This window comes from Hydractinia symbiolongicarpus, chromosome 5 (assembly GCF_029227915.1).
Source record: "Hydractinia symbiolongicarpus strain clone_291-10 chromosome 5, HSymV2.1, whole genome shotgun sequence".
Taxonomy (NCBI): domain Eukaryota; kingdom Metazoa; phylum Cnidaria; class Hydrozoa; order Anthoathecata; family Hydractiniidae; genus Hydractinia; species Hydractinia symbiolongicarpus.
In genome coordinates this window covers 20156789-20183020 of record NC_079879.1, presented here as the reverse complement: position 1 = coordinate 20183020, position 26232 = coordinate 20156789, and the positions used below count along the sequence as shown (strand labels likewise).

Genomic DNA, 26232 nt, shown 5'->3' with positions numbered 1-26232 from the left:
TATATAATTTAAAATAAAACTGCCATGCAGATATGCAGATACACTGTTTCTTTGCATCTGGATTGCAGCTTTTATACTGCGCTCAAAAATTCTCAATTTTTGAAAGTGCATATCAACAATACAAACCATGATGACAGCCTTTTTGACAAAATGGACTTAAGAAGTTGATTATATACATATTCATGCTATATTGAAAAATTAGAGATTAATTTAAGACTTGTGATATGAAAATATGATTTTTTTGTGTCTGGATTTTAAATCTTTTTCAAGTTGATTTTATAAAAATGAGCTTGGAAAGTTGTCTGGGATTTTAAATAAATCTTAATTGGTTAACAGGACTTATGGAAGTTTCAACTCTTAATTTGCACTTAGAGCAAGTTGTGTGTGTCTGATTGAATACCATTCTTGTTTTTTATACTTTTATGTTTTATTTACTAGTTTTTTACTATTCAATTCATAAATTTCAAAATGTTATATTTACTAGAAGCAATTTGCAAAATAAACAATATGGACAGTTTGATGGTGTGACACCATCCGGTTATGTTTCACATCCATCATAACCCCATTTACCATGTGCCTAGAATATCTGTCAGACAAGCTGCAGGATGTAGATTAGTTTTCAACAACACAGTATATAATAAAACAAGTACGTAGTTACTGTAGACTGATTTGTTCAAATCTAATTTGTATGTATATTTAATTTACTATGTAATCAATTTTTTTCTATCACAGGATACTTAGCACTTTCATTAACATCATCCAAATATCACAGGTTTGTTTAAAGTTTTTAAAATTTTAGGATTATCTGGGGCCAGGAGATCCTCAAATTATATCTATAGTTGTGAATCTATATACATATTTCATGCTTTAATATTTAATTGTTTTTAAATCACAAACCTCAGTTTCTTTATTTCTGACTTTAGACATTTTTTGTGCCTTTTCCATGTAGATAAAATTTAAAGTAATGTAAATTAGTTTAAAGGTTAAAAACAACCAGTTAATCTGTTGTACTTTTTTCATTATAGCACTTCTGCGTCAACACTTAATAAATACTACACTAAAAGAAGAAAGAAGTCACATGTCATTCTACCTTCCACATTTAATTTTTCTACATGCAGTTTCAACAAAACTAAATATTGTTTTAATGGCGTTCAACATTGTATGTTGCACACTTCTTCGAGTTCTTTCCAAGAGAAAAAAGAAGATTTTAAAGTGTTGGATGAGAAAAGTAGAATTGAAGATTTTGTGAAATATCAACTGAAAAAACATGAACAAAAAGAAAAACTAAAAATAGCTAGTCAGAAATTTCACGATGCTTTTATCTTTAAAGTGGATCAAAGTCTACCTTCCAATGCCAACAAGGATGTTGATCAACCTGAGGGAGCTATCGTACCAGCTAAAAAGCCTATAATGCAGAAAATTAGAGATGAAATCAGACATTACTACAATGGCTTCCGGCTATTGTATTTAGATATAAGGATTGCTGGAAGAATGTTATGGCGTGTTATGAATGGAAAATATCTGACTAGACGAGAAAGAAAACAGGTGAGGCGGGATTTTAAAAAGAGAGTTATTTTCTATTTTACCGAATTCTGTTAGTACAACAGGGTTCGAATTAGAAAAGTAAAGTCGGTTCGCAAAAATTTCAGCACTCTGTAACGAAGTAAACCACTATCTAGATGTGGCCTGGGAACACCTTAGATCAATTACCATTTTTCTATCGCTGTTCCTCGTTCATTTTTATTGCCGCTTTTTGTTCTTAAACTTTTAAAATGCGATCTAAAACAGCATTTCTAATGCCGTTCTTCATTCTTAAGTTTTTTAAAATGCGATCTATAAAAGCATTTTTATCGCCGCATTTCATTCTTATATTTTAAAAACGCAATCTGAAAAAGCATTTCTATCACAGTTTTTTGTTCTTAAGTTTTTAAAATGCGATCTAAGAAAGCTTTTCTATCGCTGTTCTTTGTTCCTAAAATTTAAAAACGCAATCTAAAGAAGCATTTCTATCGGCGTTCTGCGTTCTTAAAACGTGATCTAAAAAAGCTTTTCTATCGCCATTCTTCGTTCTTAAACTTCTAAAATGCGATCTAAAAAAGCATTTCTATCGTCACTTAAAATTATTCGACTCGCAATCTTATCATTTTCCTGGCAAAGTGATTCCAGAAAATGGCATTTCGATTCACAAATTGTGAATTGTGAACTGCTAATTCAAACCCTGTACAACTCATTAATATTGAAATGAAACAGTGATTTTTTAAACCGATGTGTTTCACTGTTTCTGACCTACCTTAAAAAAGCTATAACAAAAATGATACTGTACACTTAAATCATTTTTAAAATATAACCTTTATGTATTTAGTTCCTGCGTACAGTTGCAGATCTATTTCGATTGGTTCCATTTATGGTATTTTTGATTATTCCATTCATGGAATTTTTACTACCAGTTGCAGTTAAGTTATTCCCTGGCATGTTACCAAGCACTTTTGAGGATAAAAAGACTAAGGTGAGAATGGCGTAAATATATAATGAAAATGATGACACACATTTTTGATATGTTTCATTTATATGAATAATTTTTTTAATAAAAAATTCCTATGTTGTGCGTACTAGTCCCAGCTCAATAATATGCTGTATATAATTCAAGAATCACTTGCAAATAGCCTTATTTACCCCACTTGAAACTTTTGTTTTTGTTAGTCTTGTAACGTTCTCTTTTCTCAAAATCTATTTTTCACTTTTTTGGGGCTGCTTGTAGGATTCAAAAATGCGAGCTTCCTTGAAAATGAAGTTGCAGATGGCAGAATTTTTACAAGATACTATAGAAGAAATAGCAGTTAACTCAAAAACAAAGAAACCAAGTGAAAAGTTAACAAACTTCGCAAATTTTGTGCTAAAGGTATTGTTCAAATTAGTTCTTTACATATTCACAATGTTACTGAAAAATGGAAATATAGGTCAGGATTGCAGTGAAAATGTAAACCAATTTTATACTTTACAGACATTCCTTAGGCTCTCTGTTGGATAACAGCAGGAGTGTGGAATGATTAAAAAAATAATTAATTTATTGTTCACTTAGACAAATCCTTATTTTCATCCTTGACAGTTATTTTTTTGTTATTGTTTGCAGGTTTTCTGCAAAAATATTGATCTAATTCTTAATAAACTACATAAATACAATATGTTTCTTAGTCTACTCACATACTTTGGAAAGGAAGTAACTTTTAAAAGTATAAACCGAGGCAGGTTTCTGATTAAAAGAATTGTGTGCTGTGGGTGGACCATTGATCTGCTTTAAAGAATTTCTGCTTTATGGACGTGGATGTACAATTGAGAAATCTTGTATGCAGCATTCACAGTTTATTGATACGAATACATCAATAAGCTTTTTTAAAATAAAAATAAACCTTTTCATTCCAAGAAAACTTGTTTGTTGGGCTTGTAAATTTAAATTTTAAAGAAATAGGTGGTTGATTAGGAAAATCTGTTACTATTTTGAATTTAAAATTATTGGTTACAAAATGAGATCTATCTAATGCCCTTAGGAATATCGTGCATAATTTGTAACTTAGCCGTATTTATATGCACAGAGATCTATTTTAGCATGTAGACCTTTTAGACCAAAGTTTAAGCTGTGACCATAAGACGTATCAGAATTTTTAATTAGTTGCTTTCTATAGACTCGCTCGGAAGGTGAACGTCCAAACAATGCAGAGATAATGAAATTTTCTAAGTTGTTCGAAGATGAAATTACTTTGGAGAATATACCTCATGATCAGTTGAAGGCTTTGTGTCGGCTTATCATGATATCACCTATTGGTACAAGCAATTTTCTGACATTCAAAATAAAAATGAAACTGCAAGAATTAAAAGCTGATGATCAGGTCAGTATATATGTTGTTTTATTCAGTTGTCTGTCTTTCACTTGAAATTAGCTTTCATCATCATCATCATCATCATCCGTTTTCCATGCTAGCATGGGTTGGACAGGGTATATTAATGACCCTCTTCCAATCTGATCTAGACTGTGTTAGATCTAAACTCAACTTCCTCTCTATCAAGTCTGTCCTTATAACCTCCTGCCAAGTCTTTCTCGGTCTGCCTCTGGGCTTTGCCCCAGGAACTATCAAGTCTCTACACTTTCTTACCCAATTATCCTCCTCCATTCTTTCCAAGTGCCCCAGCCAATTCAATCTTCTTATCTGGATAACATCTTTAATTCTACAGAGACTTAGCCTGCTTCTTAGCTCATCTGAACTTTTTCTGTCTCTCAGACTGGCATTACACATCCACCTAACCATTCTCATATCATTCCTTTCTAAACGGTCAAGATCTTCCTGCTTCACTGCCCATGTCTCACTACCGTACAACATAACACTTCTTACACAGGCCTCATACAACCTACCTTTTACCTCAATTGACAGGACTCTGCTAGTCAATAAAGGAAGTAACTCTCTAAACTTTTTCCAAGCAGAACCTATCCTGCAAGTAACACTTCTTCCAACACCCCCTTCACTGCCCAACATATCACCTAAGTAACAGAAGTTCTTAACTATCTCTAACGAGCCACTGTTGTACATCATTAAAGCTGGAAATACTTCATTCTCTATAATCTCACCTTTGCAACGCTTGCATACAAACTGTATGCCAGCTCTTAACCTTCCACTAATACTACTGCACTTCTTATGTACCCAATGCTTGCAAGTCTGACAAAAAATTGAGTTACTACCAACCCCTTTCCTGCAAACTCCACAAGGCCACTTTCCAACTACAAGGTCACACTTGGCTGCAATGCTACTTATCATGACTTTAGACTTTGCTGTGTTTACCTTCAGCCCTTTCTCTTCTAGTCCTTTCTTCCACTTCTCAAACTTTTCAACTAATTCTTCCATCGACTCTGCTATGAGAACCAAATCATCTGCATACAATAACTCCCATGGGCAACCTGTTCTGAACTCCATTGACAGCGCTTCTAAGACTAGAATAAACAATAAAGGACTAAGTACAGAACCCTGATGTACACCAACATTTACACTAAATTCATCACTAAGTGAATTTTTAATCCTGACACGACTTCTTGCATTGCTGTACATAGACTGAACCATCGTAACTAGCCACTCATCCACACCTAATTTTCTCATAGCCCACCAAATAACTTTACGTGGCACTCTATCAAAAGCTTTCTCTAAATCTACAAAGGCAAAATAGAGATTCTTTCTCTTTCCTAAATACTTTTCCTGAAGCTGTCTGAGTAAAAATATTGCATCTGTATGAAACATATATTCTGTTTACAAAAAGAGCAATTTCAACATTGTTTGTGTTGACTGTTTGGTTTCATTAAGTATAATATTTTCATGTTTTGTTTTGTTTTAGATACTTCTTTGCATCTTCTCTTTGTTTTTTTTCAGAGAGCTAACAATGTAGCAAAGGGTTTTTCACACTTGCATGCTATTTTTAGTTAATTCGTAGAGAAGGCATAGAATCCTTGAGTACTGAAGAGCTTCAGAATGCATGCGTTGCTCGTGGTATGAGGGCCATGGGAGTACCTGTTGAAAGAATGAAATCAAACTTGCGCCAGGTATTTGCTGAGCAATTAAGGTTGTTCAAATATGTTTTGTTGGATTTGTTTAAAAGTAAAATTTAAGGAGCCATTTAAAAATGCATTTGCAGTGATTTTTGCCTTTTTTTACCCACTTTTTTATTGAATTTTGCTTTTTGGCTTGACCTACCATCATTGTCTATTTATATTTACTTAATACTTAATGAAACAGAAAATAAATCTGAGTATATAAAAGTAAAAAGACATACACCAAACAAATATACTGCTCCATAATTGTGTTATTTTTTGTTTGTTATTATATGGTTATTTCTCCTCACAACGCCTCTAATTATAATCGCTGAGGCCATTGCATTTTGCACTTACCGTATTTTCTGGTATATAACCCGCGGCTTATAAGTTGATTTTTACAACTTCCACAGTTGGTGCGGGTTATAATGTGGTGCGGGTTATGTGATTAGTTTTATATTTTCTGTCACTTATTGTGAAATTTAAAGTTTATAAATTCAATGAAGAAAATAGTACCAATGGGATAAAATGCGTACATTAATATAACTGCATGCGCGACCCTATATCTACGTAATCTTACTTTAACTACGTCATTTAATTTTCTTCACACAGTAAAATTGCTTTAACTTTCTATTGTTTGCCAGTGCTAATATTACGAGCTCTCTCTGAAACACAATTCTGGAGATTATTTTCCTCTTGTGTTGAATATAATCCTAATCTATTTATATCTTTGCAATCACATTGAACACATTGAAATGATTTGCTTTTGGTAATAGAGCAATATAGCAGGTATTATTTTTAGGTTTTATTGACAAGTATTTCACAATCTAGTGTCCAGGACTTATTATTAATTCCTGTTAAAAATATTGAAAAATGTTAAAATTAAATTATAGATAATAATTTTCTTTTTATCTTCGCTACCTTCGAGCAACAGGTTGCCACTAAAAATATCAAAAATAACTATAAAATACAGTTAATTAGACACACGCAACTATCTCCTCCTTATTGCCGCCATTGATTTTATCATGCACACTGTGATTGCTTAGATATAAATAGATATCAAAATTCTATAAACATTAGGAAAGAATGTTCCGTACATCGCTGTTACAGACAATCCGTGATAATTATTATGTTGTTTATTTTTATACCAAAAAAACTTAAATATACATAAAAAACAGAGATTTTACTTTAGGTTTATAACCTGATAGAATGGTTTTTTTGTTTGTTTGTTTAATCGCAGGGAGCAAGAGTTATTATTATCTAAAACTAATCTCTACAAATAAAAAGAAAACAGCGCTGTCTGATTTAGTACTGTTGGCATTAGCATTCGACTTGTCAAATTAATTTTAATTCGTTATTATTTCGGTAATCGGAGACAAGGAATTTAAGACTGAGAGAGTCGCTAGTTCAGACACTCGGTTCTCGTGTTTGGGGTTCACATGTTTAAGCGTCCCCCACTTGTCTCCATCATGAAAAAAAACAGAACACACGCACATGTTTATAAAATGATTAGTGTAAGTAAAAATACGCTAAATTTTTTTCTTACAACGATGCGGGTTATGCAAATGTGCAGGTAAGTAAAACACATTGATTGAAATTTTATGCGGGTTATACGAAGGTGCGGGCTATCGGATAGCATCTAGTTTATAACTCCCTAAAAAAGCTGAGCTGCAGGTTATATATAAAAAATACAGTAATTTTGGCCAAGTTAATTTTCAAGAGCCAAAGGGAAATTGAAGTAAGCATTTTGTGTCTTAATATTAAAGTTGACTTTTAACCCAGTTATCTCTTTTTAACCATTTGTCAAAAAGACATGTTTACACTGTCTGTTTTGTTTTTTGTATTTATAATATTTATGTTTTTCTGTTATTTTGTACCTGTAGATTGTTTAACACAAAGAGATAATTACTTTGAACAATTCCTTTTTCACTAGTGGCTGGAGCTGAGTTTGGATGAAGACATTCCAGCATCTTTATTGTTGCTTTCAAGAACACTGTATATGGGTCCAACTGTTGCCGTAGATCAGCAACTAGAAGTGACAATCAGTCAATTCCCTGAAAGACTTGTGAGTACACGTTTTTTTTAATATTTTGTTATTAAATCAAGGGAGCATGATTTCCTAGGGTAGCTTGTTGTTAGCTTTGTTTATCAGTTATCTAAAATTGTCTATAAAGAAAATTTGTGTATCAGTTTGAGAAATGCAATGCTGCATTAAAATATTTAGATCGATGAAATGGAAGTGAAGATTGGTGCAATTGAAGGAGAGGCGGTGGATCGACAAACTATCATTGATATTATAAAACATGAGGAAGCACAGATTGCTGCAGAAAAGGCTGAGACTAAGAAAAGAAAAGCGAAAGAAGAAGAGCTTAAGCAAATTGTATGTGTTGTAATATTTGTTATTTCACAGAATGGTTCAAGTACCTATTTTATTCTCTTAGCAGTCCTATGACCTAAAGATTTTTTTATTTTTTATTACATCTCTCATGTCCTTCTTGAGAAATGCAACATGATTGTAACTTTTACTGCATCCAAATGTTTAATCTTAATTGTTTAATTTATTTTTTCAGGAACTTGCTGAAGAAAAGGTATCAAATTCTTCTTTTTCTCTTTTTTTTAATTGTTTGCTTTTTATTAAATACCTTATAACTTTTCTTTTTTAAGGCTAGGGATGAAGAATTATTAAAGGAGGAACTACTGACCGTAAAAGAAACTATTTCAACAGAACGTGAAGAGCTAGATAAAATTAAAGAGGATCGTGAAGAATATATTGAGGTTTTACACATTCTATGTCATAACTTTAGATTTCATCTTAAAATTTGTGTTGTGTTGTTCTTAACTTTTCTCTTTTTTTTGGTTAGGAACTGGAAGAGTTAAAGAAAGTTGAAGTTGAAGAGACAGTCAAAGAGAGTGTTGCTAGTAGCCGACTCGGTAAACGTATTGATTCCATGTTGAAAAAGATAGATTCTGACCTGAAAGAACTGGAGGATAAAGTACGGGATTTGCCTGAAGGAAAAATTGATAAACATGAGTAAGTAATCCATTTTCTTCAACATGTTTCATTTAATCATCCAGAAGGTGTCCTAGTTCCTTGTTGTTTGTCTACCTGTGACACATAATAGAATTTGTGGATGTGATGAGGGAATTTCCATAAGCTTTTCCGTGGGATAACAACTACTTAGTATTTTGATCAAGGTTCCAATGTATATGTATATATAATGTATGTATATATATATATATATATATATATATATATATATATATATATATATATATATATATATATATATATATATATATATATATATATATATATATATATATATATATATATATATATATATATATATATATATATATATATATATATATATAATGTATATCCAATAGGTCAACTGAGAATTTCCAAAAGAAATTGTAAAATATGGATAAGGTCTAAATTTGTTTTTATGCCTAAATGAGTTTCTGCATGGGACTAGCAATTAGGTCTTATTTAGTTTTTTAATATTTTCATGACTGATACCTAGCTACAGCTGATAGCACAGTGTTACATTCTGTTATAGGGATGGAATAGTGACCACAAGTGAATTATTTGATGCTGTGAAGAAACTACGTAATGCACCAAATGAAGCTAAAACCATCCGTCTACTGGAAGTTCTTGATGAAGATAATGATGGGGAAATTAGTTTAGAAGAATTAAGAAAGGTAACATAGTTTTTTTAAAGTTTTGATTGGTGTCTACTTCTTTGTATATGCACACATACAATGAACAATTGGAGACAGAAAAGGAATTAGTTTTCAAAACATTACCAAAAAAAATTCATACTGCTAACATAATAAAAGAAAAGAAACAATTCAAAACACTGCTCAGCGATAACATTTAAGTAAAAAAATTAAATTTTAAAAACCTGAATTTTAAACATTCCTAAAGCTAATTCCCACTTCAATTGGTTCTTCGTGTAACCTTATTTCATATTTAATTTTATTTTGACATTACTACATTTGTCTGGGGTGCACTAGTCATAAGAAAGGGCTGATAGATTAGGGTTTTACAGCTGCTATACCCCCATTTATGTTTTCAGCGTCTTTATTTCGAATGAAGCAACAAATTCACCGTCAAAACTCAAAAATTTTCTGACTTTGCATGTGAATAGCTTGTTTAACCATGTTTGTTTTATCTTAAAAAACATCTTTAGTTTGAAAACATATGCACAGTTCTTGTGTTTTGAACCTTTTTATATGAGAACCGGGATAATTATGATAATTGTGATAATTATTTGCTCTTCTAAAGCTTACATAAACTTTTTCCGTCCTTAGCCACCGGGTTTTTCTGTTTACATGGACAAATATCCATCCCGTTAGACCGGGATCCGGGTCACTTGCCCGGGATCTCAGTTGACCAAGTTTCCCGTTGTAGCCGGGGTGAGACAAATATGCACCATATAAACACGATTTGAATTTTCAGCGTTTTTCCGCGAATATCCGAGATCTCAGTCATGTGGGATATCTTGGTGGACCGAGTTTCCCGGTCTCATATAAAAAGGCCCTTAGCACACAACAAGTCTTACCTTGTCCTGAAACAAAATCTTTACTTTTTAATTGTGAATTAAAAAAATCATAAGTATATATTTGTATTTTCTTTGGGTGCAGTTTGGGCTCTCACTATTTGCAATCATGGTTTATTAGGTTGATCAAAACATGAATCTAATTGTTAGATAATTTCTGTTTTGTCTACTGTTTACTAAACCTAGAATAAATAACAGCTCCTTCGCCACAGCTGTGCAAAGTCAGCAGTTCGGGTGGTTTCTAAAGCTGTCACATCTAGCTAGCTATACATAAGTGTCATTCAATGATAACATTTAGAGAATTTATAGATTTGATTGATGATATTTGATAATAATTGACTTTCATGGTTATTTTAATTGTTTTTAATCGTTATGTTTTAAATCCATGTATTTTTACTTTTTGTGATTTAGAGTTTACACTTAGTTGCATCTCAAGATCTAGATTTAAATACTGCTCAAATCTCTGAAATGATGTCCTTGATCAGAGGAAGTGAGAAGGTATATTTGGTGGAGCAGATGATAAATAAAAAGAAAACAAACTACATCTTACGACTTCTACCTCAAATATACAGTAGAAGATTGACAGACGAATAACTACATAAAGTTTAGAAATATTTTTTATAACTGTTGTATTTTAATTATTTAGTGTTTAAAAATTTCACCACATATACATATGTTTGTTGTGTAATTTTGTGGTGTCTGATTTGAAAACGTCTAATAACATGATATTATTGTATTGAATTTTGTCCTCTTAACACTATAATGCTTAAAAACACTCCCAAACGTTGTTCTTTACTTTTTTAACGAAATATTGTTAATATTTATGGTTGTAAAACCTAAAAAAGAAGAGTATTTGCAACATATAGTTTTTTCTACCTTTAACTTCACTTTTATTGAGTATTAAATTTTTGAAATTTTAAGTGGTGACAGTTTTGAAACAAATTACCGCAATGTTTAGGCCTTGTACATTTTGACAGGTTTATTACAAGGTACTATGAGCCCTGTAAAAAATTCTTACTTTGTTTTAAAGAAGTTTGGAGTAGTTACACTTTTCTTTACCAAACTGATAGAAAAAGTTACTCCATCCTTAATTGTGTTTTCTTTATCACATGCAGATGAAAAATCACCTTATTTGTATCATTTGTTTTAACCGTTGGGATCTCTACTAGGCAGATTTAAATGAGTGTTTGTTTTTTTCCAAAAACCACTAAAGTTTTTTAGCCTTATTGAATTTCATAAAATCACTACAACTTAAAATTAGACTCTTGGACTAGTGTTAAGTTAGGTATTTTATTGTGTTTATATACTGGAGTCACTGTTACTCTATTACACAGACATATAAAATCAGTTTATTTTTAAGTGAAATTCCTCAGCTGGTTTAATAGTTGTACAGTTCCTGTTATTTAATTTTCCATTATACACAGTGTCTTTCACAACTTGAAAACCCTAAAAAGCTTATAGAAACTATGTGAACTTGAATCTAGATTCATTTTAGCTTAGTTGTTCTGTAGAGATTTTCATTGTTTTTATAAATTTACGAACTTTCAAAAATATGGCAAAAAACCTTCAAATTGTTAAAAATGTGACACCCTTTTGGAAGCTTTAATATTCTTATGATTATCAGTTTTGAATGTCAAAAGTTTCTGACATCACATCACGAAAGACTACTAGAAGTTCCGAATACAAAAGGTTTTATCCTTTTAACGTCTAAGAGATCAGTAAAAAAGAACTGCTCCTTATCTGTACTGCATGAATTCATTCAGGTTGTTCTTTTTAGACACTTAGCAATGTATGAAGACATTTAGATATTTTTATAATTAGACAAAACAATATGGCCAGCAATAATATTGATGATGAAGAGCTTGCAAGGAGAAGAAAAAGAGGGTTATTGAAGATGTATTATGGTGCAAACGAACAACAACAACAGCAAAATCCATATGATATTAACCAAGCTCACTTCCAACATGATAAATATTTAGATAAACTTTTTAAAGAAAAGTCTTTACATGAATTAATGGACAAAGAGAGTGAGATAATTAAACGTAGGTAGCTATTTGTAGTTTCTATTTTTTATTAAAAGTGTTTCATGTTGTCAATGAAGGTGATGCTACAAAGATACTTAATAGAACTGATTGGTTTTGTATGCTAGGGCAGTCAGCGCTCCACAAGGGGTCAACTTTACCAATTTCGGTAGAGATTTGAAAGCGTACCATGAAATTACTCTTGATTATCCAAATTAAAAAATCATTTGTATGGATTGCTTTTATTACTTCTATATTTCCTGAATTTAACAATATTTAGAGGTATCTATACTTCATGTCCTCCCCTCTATAAAAGTGAAATTTTGAAAGTCACTCTATCAAGCAACTACTTATACCACTGAATATAGCTTAAAAGGGAGGATGCAAAAAATGGTATTATATATGAATTTAATTGTTGCGTTACTGATATTAGTGCTAAAAATGCTGAAAAATGTCTTAAATTAACATTTTTATACTCGTGTTAGCAATTTTTGTGCAATGCACTTAATTGAAACTGTTTTTGAATAATTGTATAGTTTTTATATACAATTAACTATTAAGAAGAAGTTTGCAAGATTTCTGCCTTGGTAAGTGTCATATTTTTTTTAAAGAAAATGGTAATGGTCTATTTTAGTTTTGTCAACCTGCTGTCCATTAACAGCACCACAAGAATGGATGATTCACCAATTTAATTATAGAACCACGTTGGTCACTGCTGGGTGTAAAAAAGTCTATTTGCAGCTTTTAACATTATGTTTTAGAAATCCGTAGCCTGGACAGTGACATGCAAACCTTAGTTTATGAAAATTACAATAAATTTATTGATGCCACAGACACCATCAAAAAGGTAAAAAAATATTTAAAAGTGTCATTATATCTTCAATTCTAATAATGCTTTCTACAATGGTTTGAGTCCATAACAAAGATTTTAAACAGTGTTGATTCTTTGGTTAACCTTCTTTAATATTGGTCTCACCTGCACTATCGGTAATAATGATTTCAACATTGACGACGTCTAATCGAACTATCTTCGATATTGTTTTTACTAACATAAAAAGTGGCTCGATACGTGGTAAACAATCATCATTAACGTCATCTTTTGGATATTCGTTCTTTCTTTCCGGAATAGTCTGCATTCAAAACTATTTTCTACAAGTTTGCACTAACAACTGACAGTGCCTAGATTCAATTATTTCTTATCTTCAAATAAAATCATGTCACAATTTTAGATGAAAAACGACTTTCGAAAAATGGAAGATGAAATGACAAAACTAGATACAACTTTATCATCTGTCACTGAGTTTAGTGATAAAGTAAATTCTGCGCTACATGAGAAGCGAAGTCATATTGCACAACTGTCTGGAGTGCATACTTTACTCCACAAGGTTAGATTTGAATTGTGTTTTACTTCTGAACTTGATGCGTGTGATTATGGCATATGTCTTAAGTCTCACACATAACTGTTTTTGTTGTTAACCAATTTCTTGTTGAATTCTGTGGTAGGAAGGTTACCATGGCTTGATATTTCTGATAAATTACATAACTATATCACAATCAAAAGGAGGAAGAGCCAAATTTGTTTTATACTGTAAGAGTAAGAACAATTTTTACCTGCTTAAATTTTATATTTTAGCTTCAATTTTTATTCGAGTTACCTAACAGGTTGAAGAAATGTATTGAGTTGAAGCAATTTGCTCTGGCTGTCAGGTATGTAAGTGAATATGATCCGGCTTCAAAAAATAGTATAGTGTAATTAAAGTTACAAGAGATTTTAGCTGTTTTTACTAAATATCTGTACTAAATATATCAATACTTTGTGGAATATAAATGGTAGATTGTCAAGTTAAGGATGCAATAATGGTAACCTTCAAATACTTGCATATACTCATTGGTAAAGGTTTTTACTACAATATCTAAAACCTTTGCCATCTGTTTTTTGTGTTTTGATATTTTGAATCTACTCAAGTGATGGGATAAAGTGCTTAAAATTTATATTATAGTGCCAATATACGTGTATCTGTGTGTCACTAAAAAGCTAACCGCAGTAGCGAGACACACAAACTGCAGTAAATAAAGAACGGATGAACCCTTAGATTTATCCACAGGACTAACTAGTATATCCCAAAAAAATTCAGTTGTCATAAAGGCAACGTATATGTTTTTGTTTCTTTTCTTCTGATTTGTTGGATGTTTATGTATGTTGTCTTAGGTATTACATCAAAGCACGAGATGTGTTAAACAAGTACAAACACATGCCTTCATTTCAAGGAATTCATTCCGACTGCGAAGCAATTGTTGTTGACCTCATGCAAAATCTTCGAGAACAACTAAGAAATCCAACAGTATGTATTTCACTTTTGAAATACTTTTGTATTAGTGTATTAACTATTTAGTTCCTGTTTTTATATTTTTTGTTATTTAAGAGGGTATTTAAATCTCAGGGAAGCCAGTTCACTTTTTCAAAGAGAGTCAGTAAAAATTGCTTATCTTCAAGCCTGATTAAGGAAAATCAGGAAATATGAGTGGTTTTAGGTGTGAACATACATGAAAAACATTTCGAATTAAGAGGGAAAACAAGAGCAAAACTTCTGGAAGTCCAAGTTACATCCAATTTAAAGAAAATTTCGAGTTGAAAAAGTTTCATTAGTTCACGTCGGCGTTCGTTTAGTGTCGTCGGCATTCGTTTAGTGTCGAAATTGTTTAGAAAGGCTATAATGGGAATTTTAAAGAATTTGTTAGAATTCTAATCAAAAAAAATAAAAAAAATGCTCACCTGTGACTTTTAATCTTCTGAATTGTGTACATATAGGTGAAACTAATAACATATGCTTCCTAACAATTACTGGAATTTACTATGGTGAAAGCTCTCTATTGTGGACGCCATCAGGGCCTTTCCGCTAAAGGGACGTGCCTGCTACTTGTTAGGATACAGGGAACTCAACAACAAATAATGTTATTAGGCTGTTTTTAGGAGACGAAATATCCAAAGACAAAAAAAATGTTATATGCTATCTTTTATTCAAAAAAGTTAAACGAACTCAAGATTTTGCTTCGCCTTACAGATCAAACAAAAATTAAACGGAAATTCAAAACATTGTTCTACATAAAGTAAAAAAAACCCGTCACAACAATTGTTTTATATGACTCATTGTTGGGCATTTGTGCCACGGAGAGGTCAAATCTAGGGGTAATGTAAATCGGTACCTTGAAATGGCGTCCAGTATAGAGTGGTTTCACCTCATAAAGGTTTTATTATGAGAGTTTGACCGTCCTTTCATCCATTCCTGAAAAAGTATTCAATTTCTCATAAGAATTGTTGGGTTGCATGCTGTAGAGAGGTCAGTTCTGACGGTAATGTAAATTTGGAACTTGCCCTGAAGAGAGGTGTCCGTTATAAAGTGTTTGCTACATAAGGGTTTATTATGAGAGTTTAACCTTTTTTTAATCCATTCTTTAGAAGTGTTCGTTGTAGAGAGGTGTTTGCTAAGGTGTTAATGTACATTGTATACACTTTGCTGTATGTTGTATTTTTTGTTGACGTATTCTATAAACTCTTATCATAGTCTTCAACAAGACAACTGACTGAATGTGTAGATTTATTACTTAAACTTGGTGAGCCGGCTGGTGCATTGTGCGAGGAATTTCTCTCCTTGTAAGTATTTCAACTTCAATCGTTTTTCAACTGTGTAATTGAACTGCTAGATAAAATGCTGATCTTTTAAAAAGCCACTAGATAGAACATAAGTTGACATGATTCATGGTAAACCGTATTTCCAATGCTAAAGCAGTACCAATAAGGCACCTAATTTTTGCGAATTTTGACATTATTTGCAGATTTTTTTTCTAGAAATTTAAGCAAATTCGCTGTTATTAATCTTATTTTATTTTTATATTTTTTATATTTTCTTCTCCTATTTATCTGGGTTAGTTTCGCGAAATATATCGTGAAAAACCTAAGTATATTTTATTAACAAAATATTTAAATATGACTTATTCGCGAAAATTAGTCTTTACGAAATTCATTTTTTTAGAACGCGCAAAAATAAGCCAAATTTATTTTCTATGATTTGCTACAGGCATTGGGAATCTTTTTTACAAGAGGCGCAGTGGGTTAAATCCACATGAGCAATGACGCATCCGCAATGAGTGTAAATTTCATGACATGATTCCCGGTCAATGTTTACAATGTTTTCATTTTTAGAGCTCGTGACAAAGTTGACGAAAGTCTGGAAAATCTTCGCTCACAGGTACTTGGTAACATGGCTTGAAGACCTACACATCACAAAATAACCTAAAAAGCGTAAACATAATGGACATTTTGATGTCCTATGTGTGTCTACTATGCACAATCGTGGGTTTATGTGATGTGTATTTACACAGCACGAAACCTAACGTGGTTGGGATTAAATTGATTTTTATGTCATTTTAGGTGGAGTTAAATATAGAAGGAGAAGAATTAGGTAAGTTTTTTCACAACAGTTATCAGTAGTGTCGTTGTAATTTAATAATGTGATACATCGACGTCTTAGGTGTCAATGAAAAAATGGATGACAGAAAACCAACGGTATATTCATTCTTTTAAGATTAATTTTCATTCTTTATGCTTCTATTGTTCTTCTGAATTCTTTTCACATTTGCCTATCATTTTTTACAGGATATATTAGAGTTTATGGATTGTGGATGTAATGGATTCTTAGGAGACATATCATTAGTGATAGCATCTTATAACGAGTTGTTCATGACTAGAGAAATAAACAGGTAAGTAACGTCATAGGTGATCGCGTTGCAATGTGAAGCGCTAAATACTGTCACCTCTCACACAAATCATTTTATCCCAGGTTCGCTACTTGTGTGCTGAATTGATCCATTATTTAGATCTTAAAATTTTTAATTTATTTTTCTCTTTAGTTCTACTGAAATGTCTAAGATTAAAGAGGTTGCTAATGAAAAGCTGACAAGTTTTATAACAAACAACATGGCGGAATATTTTAAATTTGTACGAAAGAGATTAGAACACGAGGTAGGTAAGAGGCATATACGATCAATGCTAGAAGCCATCTTGACCTTTTAGACGGCAACAGTGACCTTTTAGACGGCCACAGTGACCTTTAGACGGTGACATTGAATTTTTAGACGACCACGTTGATCTTTTAGACGGCCACGGTGACCTTTAGACGGTGATCTTGTATTATTAGACGGCCACGTTGATCTTTTAAACGGTCACAGTGACCTTTTATACGGCCATGTTGATCTTTTAGGTGGCCACCTTGAATTTTTAGACAGCTTTGTTGACTTTTTAGACGGCCACCTTGACTTTTTAGGTGACCATCTTGACCTTTCAGATGGTCACCTTGACATTTTAGACCCTTTTTTAAACATTTGATTAATAGTCAAGTCTAAAATGAAAAAACGCAAGATTCTATCACCCCTAAATACTCGAAATATTTACTACAAATTTCGAAAAAGCCTCGCTTCACAAAAAGTTAAACTTTCTTCTCATGTGAAACTATGAAAAATTTGTGTGTCAGGTTATCTAGTTGTTCTTTTACCGTGCAAATAAAAGTTATTTTTTCTGAAAAAAATTAAAAATCCTTTCATTTTTGCTAGAAAATTCAAAATCGCTTACAAAAGTCTAATAAACTTCTCAGCTTTTTTTTAAAATTTTGCTTAAAAGTGTAGGGAACCTGGAAATGTAGAAACTACTGCATAAAGTTGGATTTCACATCATAAAATTTTTTACGTCATCATTAACATCAGAGTTAGAGAAATAACGACAGCGACCTTTATACCATTTCCATTCATAGCATTCTTTTCTGTTTTTTAGACTCAAACTGAGGATAACACTATCTTAGTTAGAGCGCTGGATAAATTTTATCGCAAGGTGCAGTCGGTTCATCAACTTATGCCAGAATCTGGAATGGACCGTACCGCTGCTAACATTGTCGCCTTCTCTGCTAACAATCGTGTTGCACAATATTCGACCTTTTTAAAGGATCAGCTTTCAGGTAAATGTCGCACTGTGGAAGAGAGCTCGAAAAGACGAATCTAATAAATATCACCCCTGATATTAGCAACATAAAAAATTTTATGTTGCACTCCCCCCCCCCTACTCCAGCTGTTCTATAGTTTATTACTGTGTTATTTCTTTTTTTTTGACATACTTCTCTTTAAGTAAATCTGGAACTTCTGTCTTCCAAGTGCAATTTTCATATCCATAAATCTTGATACTAGCATTGTGTAGTAGACATGAAATGCAGGCCTGCGCAATAACTTATTAATTTATCTGACAAAAAACACCATGTTGATGAAATCTGTCCGACAAAATATGAATGTACATGCTGACCTAGAAACTGGTTTAGGGCTGTGAAGTGTTTTTTTACCATGTTACGTCACAAAATTAAAAAATAGACAGAAGTGACGGAATTTTCCCCAGGCGACGAATATTTTGACGAAATATTTTGTCTGACAAAAATCTGACAACCACCTTATTTGGGACGTGGTATCAAGTTTGTCTAAGCATTTTCATTTTTATTTAGGTATAATCACGGATACGAGACAAGCTCTTTTAACTTCGCGTTCACCAGAGGCCGATAATTCATCCATTGCTGATATATTACGTCAGACATCGGAGTGTATTCAAGAACAAGTTAAAAGTGTCTTGCTTAACCTTAAAGTTTGTATTTCCTTGTTTTGGTTTTACTTTTGTTTCTATCTTCCATTGATCCCATGATGCTATGTTATAATGTAGTGTTCCACCATTGTTATTGAGCCATGTTTGTAAACGGAGAAATTTTTTTCTCCTAACATGTAGGCGTTCATCAATCCTGATGTAGCGTTTTCAATGAAGCCATACTTTAGAGGGCCGTTTTGCATCGACGACATTCGCGAGGGTTTGATTGTGATGTTTCTAAAACATTTGGTTGAAAGATGTAATGTAAGAAACTATTGGTTCGATTATTTAGTTTGAAGCACTAAATTTAAGAAAGAAATTTGATGCACAGTGTATCGGGGAAGCATTTTCTAAATCTGTTTTTGGAAAGTATGCCAGGTATTTGAATTTTAATAAAAAAATTCTTCTTGAGAGTTTTACAGTAACTTAAATTAATTAAAGCAATCTGTTTCGTATTGTATGTATTGCATTACCAAGAAATGTATTATCTCGAAATATGCTTCATTTTACAGTGCACCCCGATTGAACATTCACTATAACTTTAGAAGTTTGTAGCGATTTTTTATGTATCTGCTTGTTTCTTCTTGTTTCAGGATTTTTCTCAAGACAGTAATAAGGACAACAGCGTACCAGCTCCACTGCTACTCATCATGTGCAGGCTTTGTTTTGATTTCGCAAACAATATTGTCAGCCATCTTGTAAGTGGAAATTAAGTTTCCAGTTTTGTTGTCGATACGGAAAACAAGGGATAAAAAGGGAAATAGAAATGCGTCAATGAATGTTCACTTGAAAAAATAGATTTTTGGAAAGAACCTTGGCATTGTCAATTCTTGTGTTTCCAGGAATAGACTTTCTAGAGAGGGACAAGATATTGCTAGAAAAAATTATCTTTTTGTCTTTGACAAGTAAATTTTTTAGGAAAATACTTTTGCACGACGTTTTGAAAATTTCGAGCGACTAAACTTTTACGGGTGGCGCATTTCAGAAGTTCGTGGAAAGAACCAAAAGACATGGAAGTTCTTAGATACAAAATAATATAAATAAGTGGCCTCTAAGTTGATTGCTGTATTAACTACGTTAATTGTGTATTGATGAATAAGATTTACTTACTTCCGTGGTGCTTTCTAATTTGGCTCTTGTGATGGTCATACAAAAAAAGGATATGCCTTTTTCTGCAAATCATATTTTTATATTTAGCTGAAGGTAACCGAGGGCTGGTTTCCAGTAGAGGATGAGATTCGACAAGGTTGTCTAGTAACAAAATCAGAAGAACTTCAGATTGACTTTAAAGAAGCTTCACAGGTTTGATTTTGTTGTTGCTGTTGCTGTTGTTGTTGTTGTTGTTGTTGTTGTTGTTGTTGTTGTTGTTGTTTTTGTTGTTGTTGTTTTTGTTGTTGTTGTTGTAACTGTTGTTGTAACTGTTGTTGTTTTTGTTGGATGTTCTCCTTCCAGAGTGCACCTATACCCCTGACCAAATTTTGGTTATATATCTGAAGCACTTTAATTTTTGTTATTCTTAGGAGCTGCTTAATAGATACGTTGGATCACAAGGATTAGCTATATCTCAGGTAACTGAATGTCAATCTAAGTGTGGAACCATTTTGTTGTCAATTCTCTAAGTAGCAGTAGCAAAGACGCCACTTGACTTTATGCATTAAATGAAAGCATACGTCTAACTCTAGATGATGCGAAAAAGTGTGGAAACAAGAGATTGGTTGAATACAATAGAGCCACGCACAGTGCGAGCTGTTATGAAACGCGTTGTTGAAGATATCACGTTTATGGATAGTCAGGTGCTCGCTTTGTTTACTTAGTTCATAATTTCTTAGCATAAGCAAATGATGAAATTGAAAATTTACTGGTGAGGTCAAACATGATGAAGAAAGGTGGAGTAATTTCAATGAACCGTGACTTGCTTGCTATTTCAATTGCTATTCTTTAATGTTTGGATTAGAGCTTTACTTCCACACTGCTGGCGGTTGCAAGGAGCGCTCGAACTTTTATAATGGATAAATCTTGAAATGTAACTTAATTCTGCGTAGTGTAGCAAACAGAAGCTAAACTCTTCACGCGAATCAGGTTACTTATCTCTTTTCTTTGTGTCAAAGGTGGGGCTGTTGTTCGAAGAAGGAATACGCAAAGCAAACAGTTCCGATTCCAGTCGATTAACACATAACTACAGCGTTTCACGAGCGGCTCCACAAAGAGGACAGTTTAATTATGGAAACAAGTGAGTAGGCTGACCGTTTTTCTTGACACCTTTCTTTGTTTAATGGAGTTTTTTTCGTCGCGTTATCTGCCTCATTGGAGTTTTGACAGTGTTAAGCTGACTGCAGTTATTGAATAATAATATTTTTAATATCTCAAAAAGCAATATCCATTGCTTCTTGAAAATTCTCAGTATTATTAGAAAGTATTTTGTTGAGTTTTTTGCAGGCAAGCTTGCGTTAACAAGAAAGAGGTTTTCGTTTAGAAATTCAAAATGGCTTACAAGAGACTTAAGGAATTAAGAATAACATTAGATGTTCGAGTAACCGTAATAACTGGATGTAATATGATGTTGTTGTTTTTTATAGTTTGAATGTTGATACGAGTTTGATGAGCAACATCCAAAAACTCTTCACTGAACGCATCGAAGTGTTCACTTCAGTTGATTTTTCCAAAGTATCTGTGCTTACTGGAATAGTAAAGATCGCTCTCAAGGTAAGTTGCTTTGAGCTTTCAAAACGAAAAATTAGTGTATAGTTGTTAACCCATGAAAAAAAGAAAGCCCCCGTCGTCACCATAGGGTGTTAATACTTCTCTCATCAGTAATAGAAATTAAAGAGCCTCAAACCTAAAATTTAGACCAAAAATATTGATTCCCCCTAATATCTCTCAAAATTGTTTATCCAGGCATGCTACTTTTTCCCAAGTAGGTATACATTTAATTATTGTTTTAAAAAAATATGTCAGGAAATTCGTGATTATTAGTAACTGTCCATTTCCTCCTAACATGTCGAAATCTTCAAAACAAATTGTTTTTTATACCCTTTTGGTGTTTTCTTTTAATTTAAAATGCAAAGCCTAGTCAAATCTCCTAAAAAGTTTTAAAATTTTAAATTCACCCTCCATAAGTCCCTCTTGATGACAACGAGTATTATATAGAAGCAGGAAAGTCATGGAGGAGCTACCACCACAAGAGGAAATTTGATAGTTAGGTAGTTTTACTCTAGAGAGACTCGTGATGAATAGTGATTAAAAGAAATCGTGCAAAAATTGAATTAATTAATAATTGCGTACCTTCGAATTTTATTTTCCAGACGCTCTTAGAATGCATCCGGCTACGCACGTTTAGTAGGTTTGGATTGCAGCAAATACAGGTCGATACACACTATTTATCTTTGTTTCTGTGGAGATTTGTCAATGATGAAAAGTAAGCTCTGTTATTACTTCGTGTCATCTTCTAGATCTTTATGTTGATGTCCTCATGTTGTTAGTCTCCACTGATTTACCGGAATTTTCTTGTGCTTCGTATTTTTTTGATCTTGTTACACAACCTTTTTGATTTTTAATTTAGTGTTGTCCATTTTTTGCTTGACGAGTCAGTCAACAGTGCAATACATCGGTGCATAGAGCCAGAGTTAATGGAGCCGAGTGTAAGTTATTCTTTATTTTTCCAGGTAAAAAAGCGTAATAATGTTATTCAAAAAATGATTTGATGCTGAAATTACGGTTTCCGATTTTTTATAATGTTTTCAAATTGTTTTTAGGTGGTGGATATGATATGCGACAAGAACTAAAGTTTGTTACCATTTTTTGTACATACTGAATATTCGTTGCTGGCAATGTAATTATTATTATCAAGACTAAAAAATAAAAAAAAAATAATTTATAATTTTATTCTTTATTTCAACTTATAGTTTCTCTTACTTAAATTAAGTATGCGAACTGTATTTTTTTAACAAAAATTGCAGCAAGAGCCACTCTTAACCTCAAAATAGAACATCTTTTTGACACGTAAAATGGTGACAATTTTAGGAAAAATATTTTATAAACTCGGAACAACAAGTGAAAAAGTTCTTCTTTCAGACGTTCTGTAAGTCTAATTTTGGTTGCAATTTTTATCCTAACAAAAGTAAAATTCTTCAATCGCTGCTACTTACTGGTGTTAGTGGCATGGTTTTTTTTAAATTTTCATCATTGCCTCTGATCTTTTTTGCTTCAAACTTACTTGACCACTTTAAGGTGTCTACTCTGTCAGGAAAGTCAAGAATATCACCACAGGGTTATTCAAGGTTTTAAAATTTTGTCAAAAACCGTAATTGGCATTTCTTTTTCTTTTTTTCTGTCAATTTTTATTTTATGATAATTCTAGTTTAGTCTAAAAAAAATTCTAAAATAGTGTAATTGTTAAAAAAGCTTTTTATTTATTTTTAACTAAGGAGCGAAAGACATTATTGGCGCAAATATGTGATGAAAGATTCCGCAGAAAATTTTGTTTACCATTCTACTAATAATGCAGCGGGTTTTATGCGGATAAAGACCCGCTGAGAAATAGGCTACAGTTCTTCTAGCTTCGTGTTTTTTAGGAAAATGCTTATAAGCATATGATAGGAGATTTTTTTTAGCATAATACTATGCATATTGCTCGGTCTACTGGGTGAATTATTCTGGTCTGTATCAACTATAAGCAGTCTTTGGAAACTTAACACCACTGTACTGTGTGGACCTTTGCAATTATACCCTTATTTTTTGGCTGTTTATTTAAAGATGAAAACAGCACCATTTTATCTTACCCATACAGCTCATAAAGTAACGTTTAAGTTTTTAACGGCCTGTTTTCGAATTTTTACATGCTTATAAAAAAACATCACTTTCCAAAAAGTGTACACCTTCAGCCATCGAACAAAATCTTTATAAACGTTTTTTTTTTACAAATCCCAACGCTATGAAAATTGTTAAGCGTTGTGTTTTTTATTTGCGAAAGTTGATGGAAAAAGTTTTACGATTTGATAATTTTGAAAGGTTTAGCTAGCAATTTTCACAAGTTTGCCTTCGCATCGGTTCAATCTGGCTGAAAAAGCTTCCTAGAAAAGATCAGTAAGTTAAATCTACGGCCACCTGCGCCGTATTGTTTCCTTTTTCTTTACCATCGAACATATGTCGTATTTTTTGATCACGTGTTTCCCATTACTTACTGCTAAAACCACGTGACCTCACATTTTATGCATAGATTCATCAAATGAATAAGAGGTAGAAATTCACGGGCCACGTTCGGAATAATAAATATGGCGGTGAAGTGGCCAGAGTGAACAGCTGGAAAAAATCATGAATGTTTTTATTTTCCATGTTATTTTGTTTACTTAATAAATGGTTATGTATAATTAGACTGATTTGGTTGTTTGATTAAGACTACATGAAGTCTATTCAACTAACGAAGTATCTTAATGCTGCGAAAGAACATTTTATGGAAGACAATACTTCCATTTCGTTGGAAATTGAAACCGCTATGGCAAAAAATAAACAAAGTGACTTCAAGTTATACATTTTGTTATGTTATTGTGGTATTAGTTCTTATCCTAAGTACACATGTAGTTGACGGAAATGTGTTAAATAATAGAGAAAACTATGTATATAAAGAAAATAACGAGGAAGATGAAAACTATAAAAATCGAAGTTTTTCAACAGCAGGAGATCAAGTAAAAAACTTTCGAAGCGTAACGAAGAGTAACGCCTCTAGCCTAGAACACTTACTTAAATTTGACCCAAATCCTGTAGATAATCTTGTTAATAACCATCGTAAAACAAAATTTACTAGGAATTACACATTAAACAAAAATTTATACTTTGTAAATACAGATGTACATAAATCTGACAATGAGGGAAGAGAGCTTTCTTCTTCATGGGCAATTAAAATCCCTGAAACATTTTTTTATGAGAATAGTATACTTGACCCAAATGAGATAGTGCTGAATATAGCAAATGAACTTGGTTTAATAAGTCATGGTACTATTGGGCACCTACAGGGCCATTACATGTTAACCCACCATAGTTTTTACAATCATTCACCAATTGTCAATGATGAACTTGCATTATTTCGAAACCATATAACTTCAAAGCTTACAAATCATCCTGATATTGATTGGGTTCAACATGAAGTTGTGCGTAAAAGATACAAAAGATCATTAGAATTCAAAGATCAGTTTTTCCCATCTCAATGGCACTTGGTAAGATTGCTAATTATATATTTTTGTTCTTACAAATATTAGGTCTCAAGAGCAAATAAACAAATTTGTCTTTTCTGTAGTATTATAGGCCAAAACTATTTTTTTGCAATAATGTTGCTGTTCAATGTAACTCCAATGAAAATATTTTTTTTTTGTTTATCTGTTTTTTCTTAATGCAACACATTGGTCATGTTTTACGAAGGCTGTGACAGTTAGCAAAATTTATATGAAATGTTAACTTAACTAAAAAAAGTGAGAATATTACTTGGAAAACAGATTGCTTTAAGGATGATTACAACACTTTTAAAGAACACCAAGATATTTGTATATTGATAGTGTATCAAATGCTGTTAACTAATTTGCACCAACTTTGCATAGCATTGATTAGCAGTTTGTTAGGTTTCCTTGTTATGCTTGCTCCTTGCTTTCATTGTTGTTTTGGTATTATTGTAGGGTGGCCTAAAACTATAGAATATTTTTGTCTGTCATTCATGATGGGCATCATTTCAGCATTTCAAATTTAAAAGGTTTAAATCCCTGAATCGGAGTTGGTGGCAAATTGGTGTTAAATATCTTGAAAACTGCCTATTGTCAATTCAATCTTAATAAACTCAGAAAACTATTTCACCAGTCCTGTAATAGTTTGCAAATCTAAACAATCAATAAGAGGTAAAAAATTGTAAAGAGGGAGTGGTTCATATTTTACTTATCAAATCAATTTTAAAGCATGGCATGTTAACAAATTGAATTATGTATATATTTATACTGAATAGATTTTCACATTTTCTTATATAAAATTTAAGGTGATTTTGCTTAAAATCACAGCTTGTAAAGAACTGTAATCTCATTCTCATAAATAATGTATGCTTATGAAATGGATTTGTTTTTCAAAATGGCAGATGTTAATCTTCTGAACATTTATGAAAAGATTTATTATTAATCAGATTTTTTATTTATATGCCTGAAGATTAAACTAAAATATAAAAGTACAACTTGTTATTAATCAGTTCTCCTTTAAAGTTTTCCTCCTGTTTTAAAACAACTTAATCTCAGAAAACTCATGTAACATATCAGTATATACTTACATATTTATATTATTTTATATTATTATATTATATGTATTATATTATATATATATATAATATTATAAATTTATATAAATAAAATTTATCTGTTTTTGCCTTTATGTACATTTATAAGA

General features: G+C 32.2%; 2 protein-coding genes across 2 annotated transcripts; both read left to right on the top strand.

The window, feature by feature from the left end:
- Nucleotides 1–454: 454 nt before the first annotated feature.
- Nucleotides 455–10914, top strand: LOC130645216 (mitochondrial proton/calcium exchanger protein-like). The gene is made up of 14 exons (XM_057451129.1): nt 455–646; nt 733–772; nt 1026–1545; nt 2363–2506; nt 2759–2899; nt 3681–3884; nt 5459–5578; nt 7500–7631; nt 7791–7946; nt 8137–8154; nt 8231–8341; nt 8428–8597; nt 9130–9271; nt 10543–10914. Exons 1-14 carry the CDS (start codon nt 541–543, stop codon nt 10723–10725), a joined length of 2187 nt encoding a protein of 728 aa, XP_057307112.1. The 5' UTR covers nt 455–540; the 3' UTR covers nt 10726–10914.
- Nucleotides 10915–11884: 970 nt separating this feature from the next.
- LOC130645215 (vacuolar protein sorting-associated protein 51 homolog) lies at nt 11885–22699 on the top strand. The gene is made up of 23 exons (XM_057451128.1): nt 11885–12173; nt 12914–12999; nt 13382–13537; nt 13786–13859; nt 14362–14494; nt 15716–15804; nt 16354–16399; nt 16582–16612; nt 16682–16716; nt 16807–16910; nt 17061–17172; nt 17977–18157; nt 18689–18825; nt 18964–19086; nt 19416–19520; nt 20020–20124; nt 20343–20390; nt 20505–20615; nt 20931–21052; nt 21399–21525; nt 22125–22237; nt 22382–22460; nt 22575–22699. Exons 1-23 carry the CDS (start codon nt 11963–11965, stop codon nt 22602–22604), a joined length of 2358 nt encoding a protein of 785 aa, XP_057307111.1. The 5' UTR covers nt 11885–11962; the 3' UTR covers nt 22605–22699.
- Nucleotides 22700–26232: the final 3533 nt, after the last annotated feature.

Excerpts from the sequence above, each read along its gene's own strand:
- LOC130645216 (XM_057451129.1), top strand. The coding sequence starts at position 541 with ATGTTTCACATCCATCATAACCCCATTTACCATGTGCCTAGAATATCT. Across the intron at positions 8,342-8,427 it reads ATCGTGAAGAATATATTGAG|GAACTGGAAGAGTTAAAGAA; the intron begins GTTTTACACATT and ends TTTTTTGGTTAG. Across the intron at positions 9,272-10,542 it reads GTTTAGAAGAATTAAGAAAG|AGTTTACACTTAGTTGCATC; the intron begins GTAACATAGTTT and ends TTTGTGATTTAG.
- LOC130645215 (XM_057451128.1), top strand. The coding sequence starts at position 11,963 with ATGGCCAGCAATAATATTGATGATGAAGAGCTTGCAAGGAGAAGAAAA. Across the intron at positions 16,400-16,581 it reads TGGAAAATCTTCGCTCACAG|GTGGAGTTAAATATAGAAGG; the intron begins GTACTTGGTAAC and ends ATGTCATTTTAG. Across the intron at positions 20,391-20,504 it reads AAGGATTAGCTATATCTCAG|ATGATGCGAAAAAGTGTGGA; the intron begins GTAACTGAATGT and ends GTCTAACTCTAG.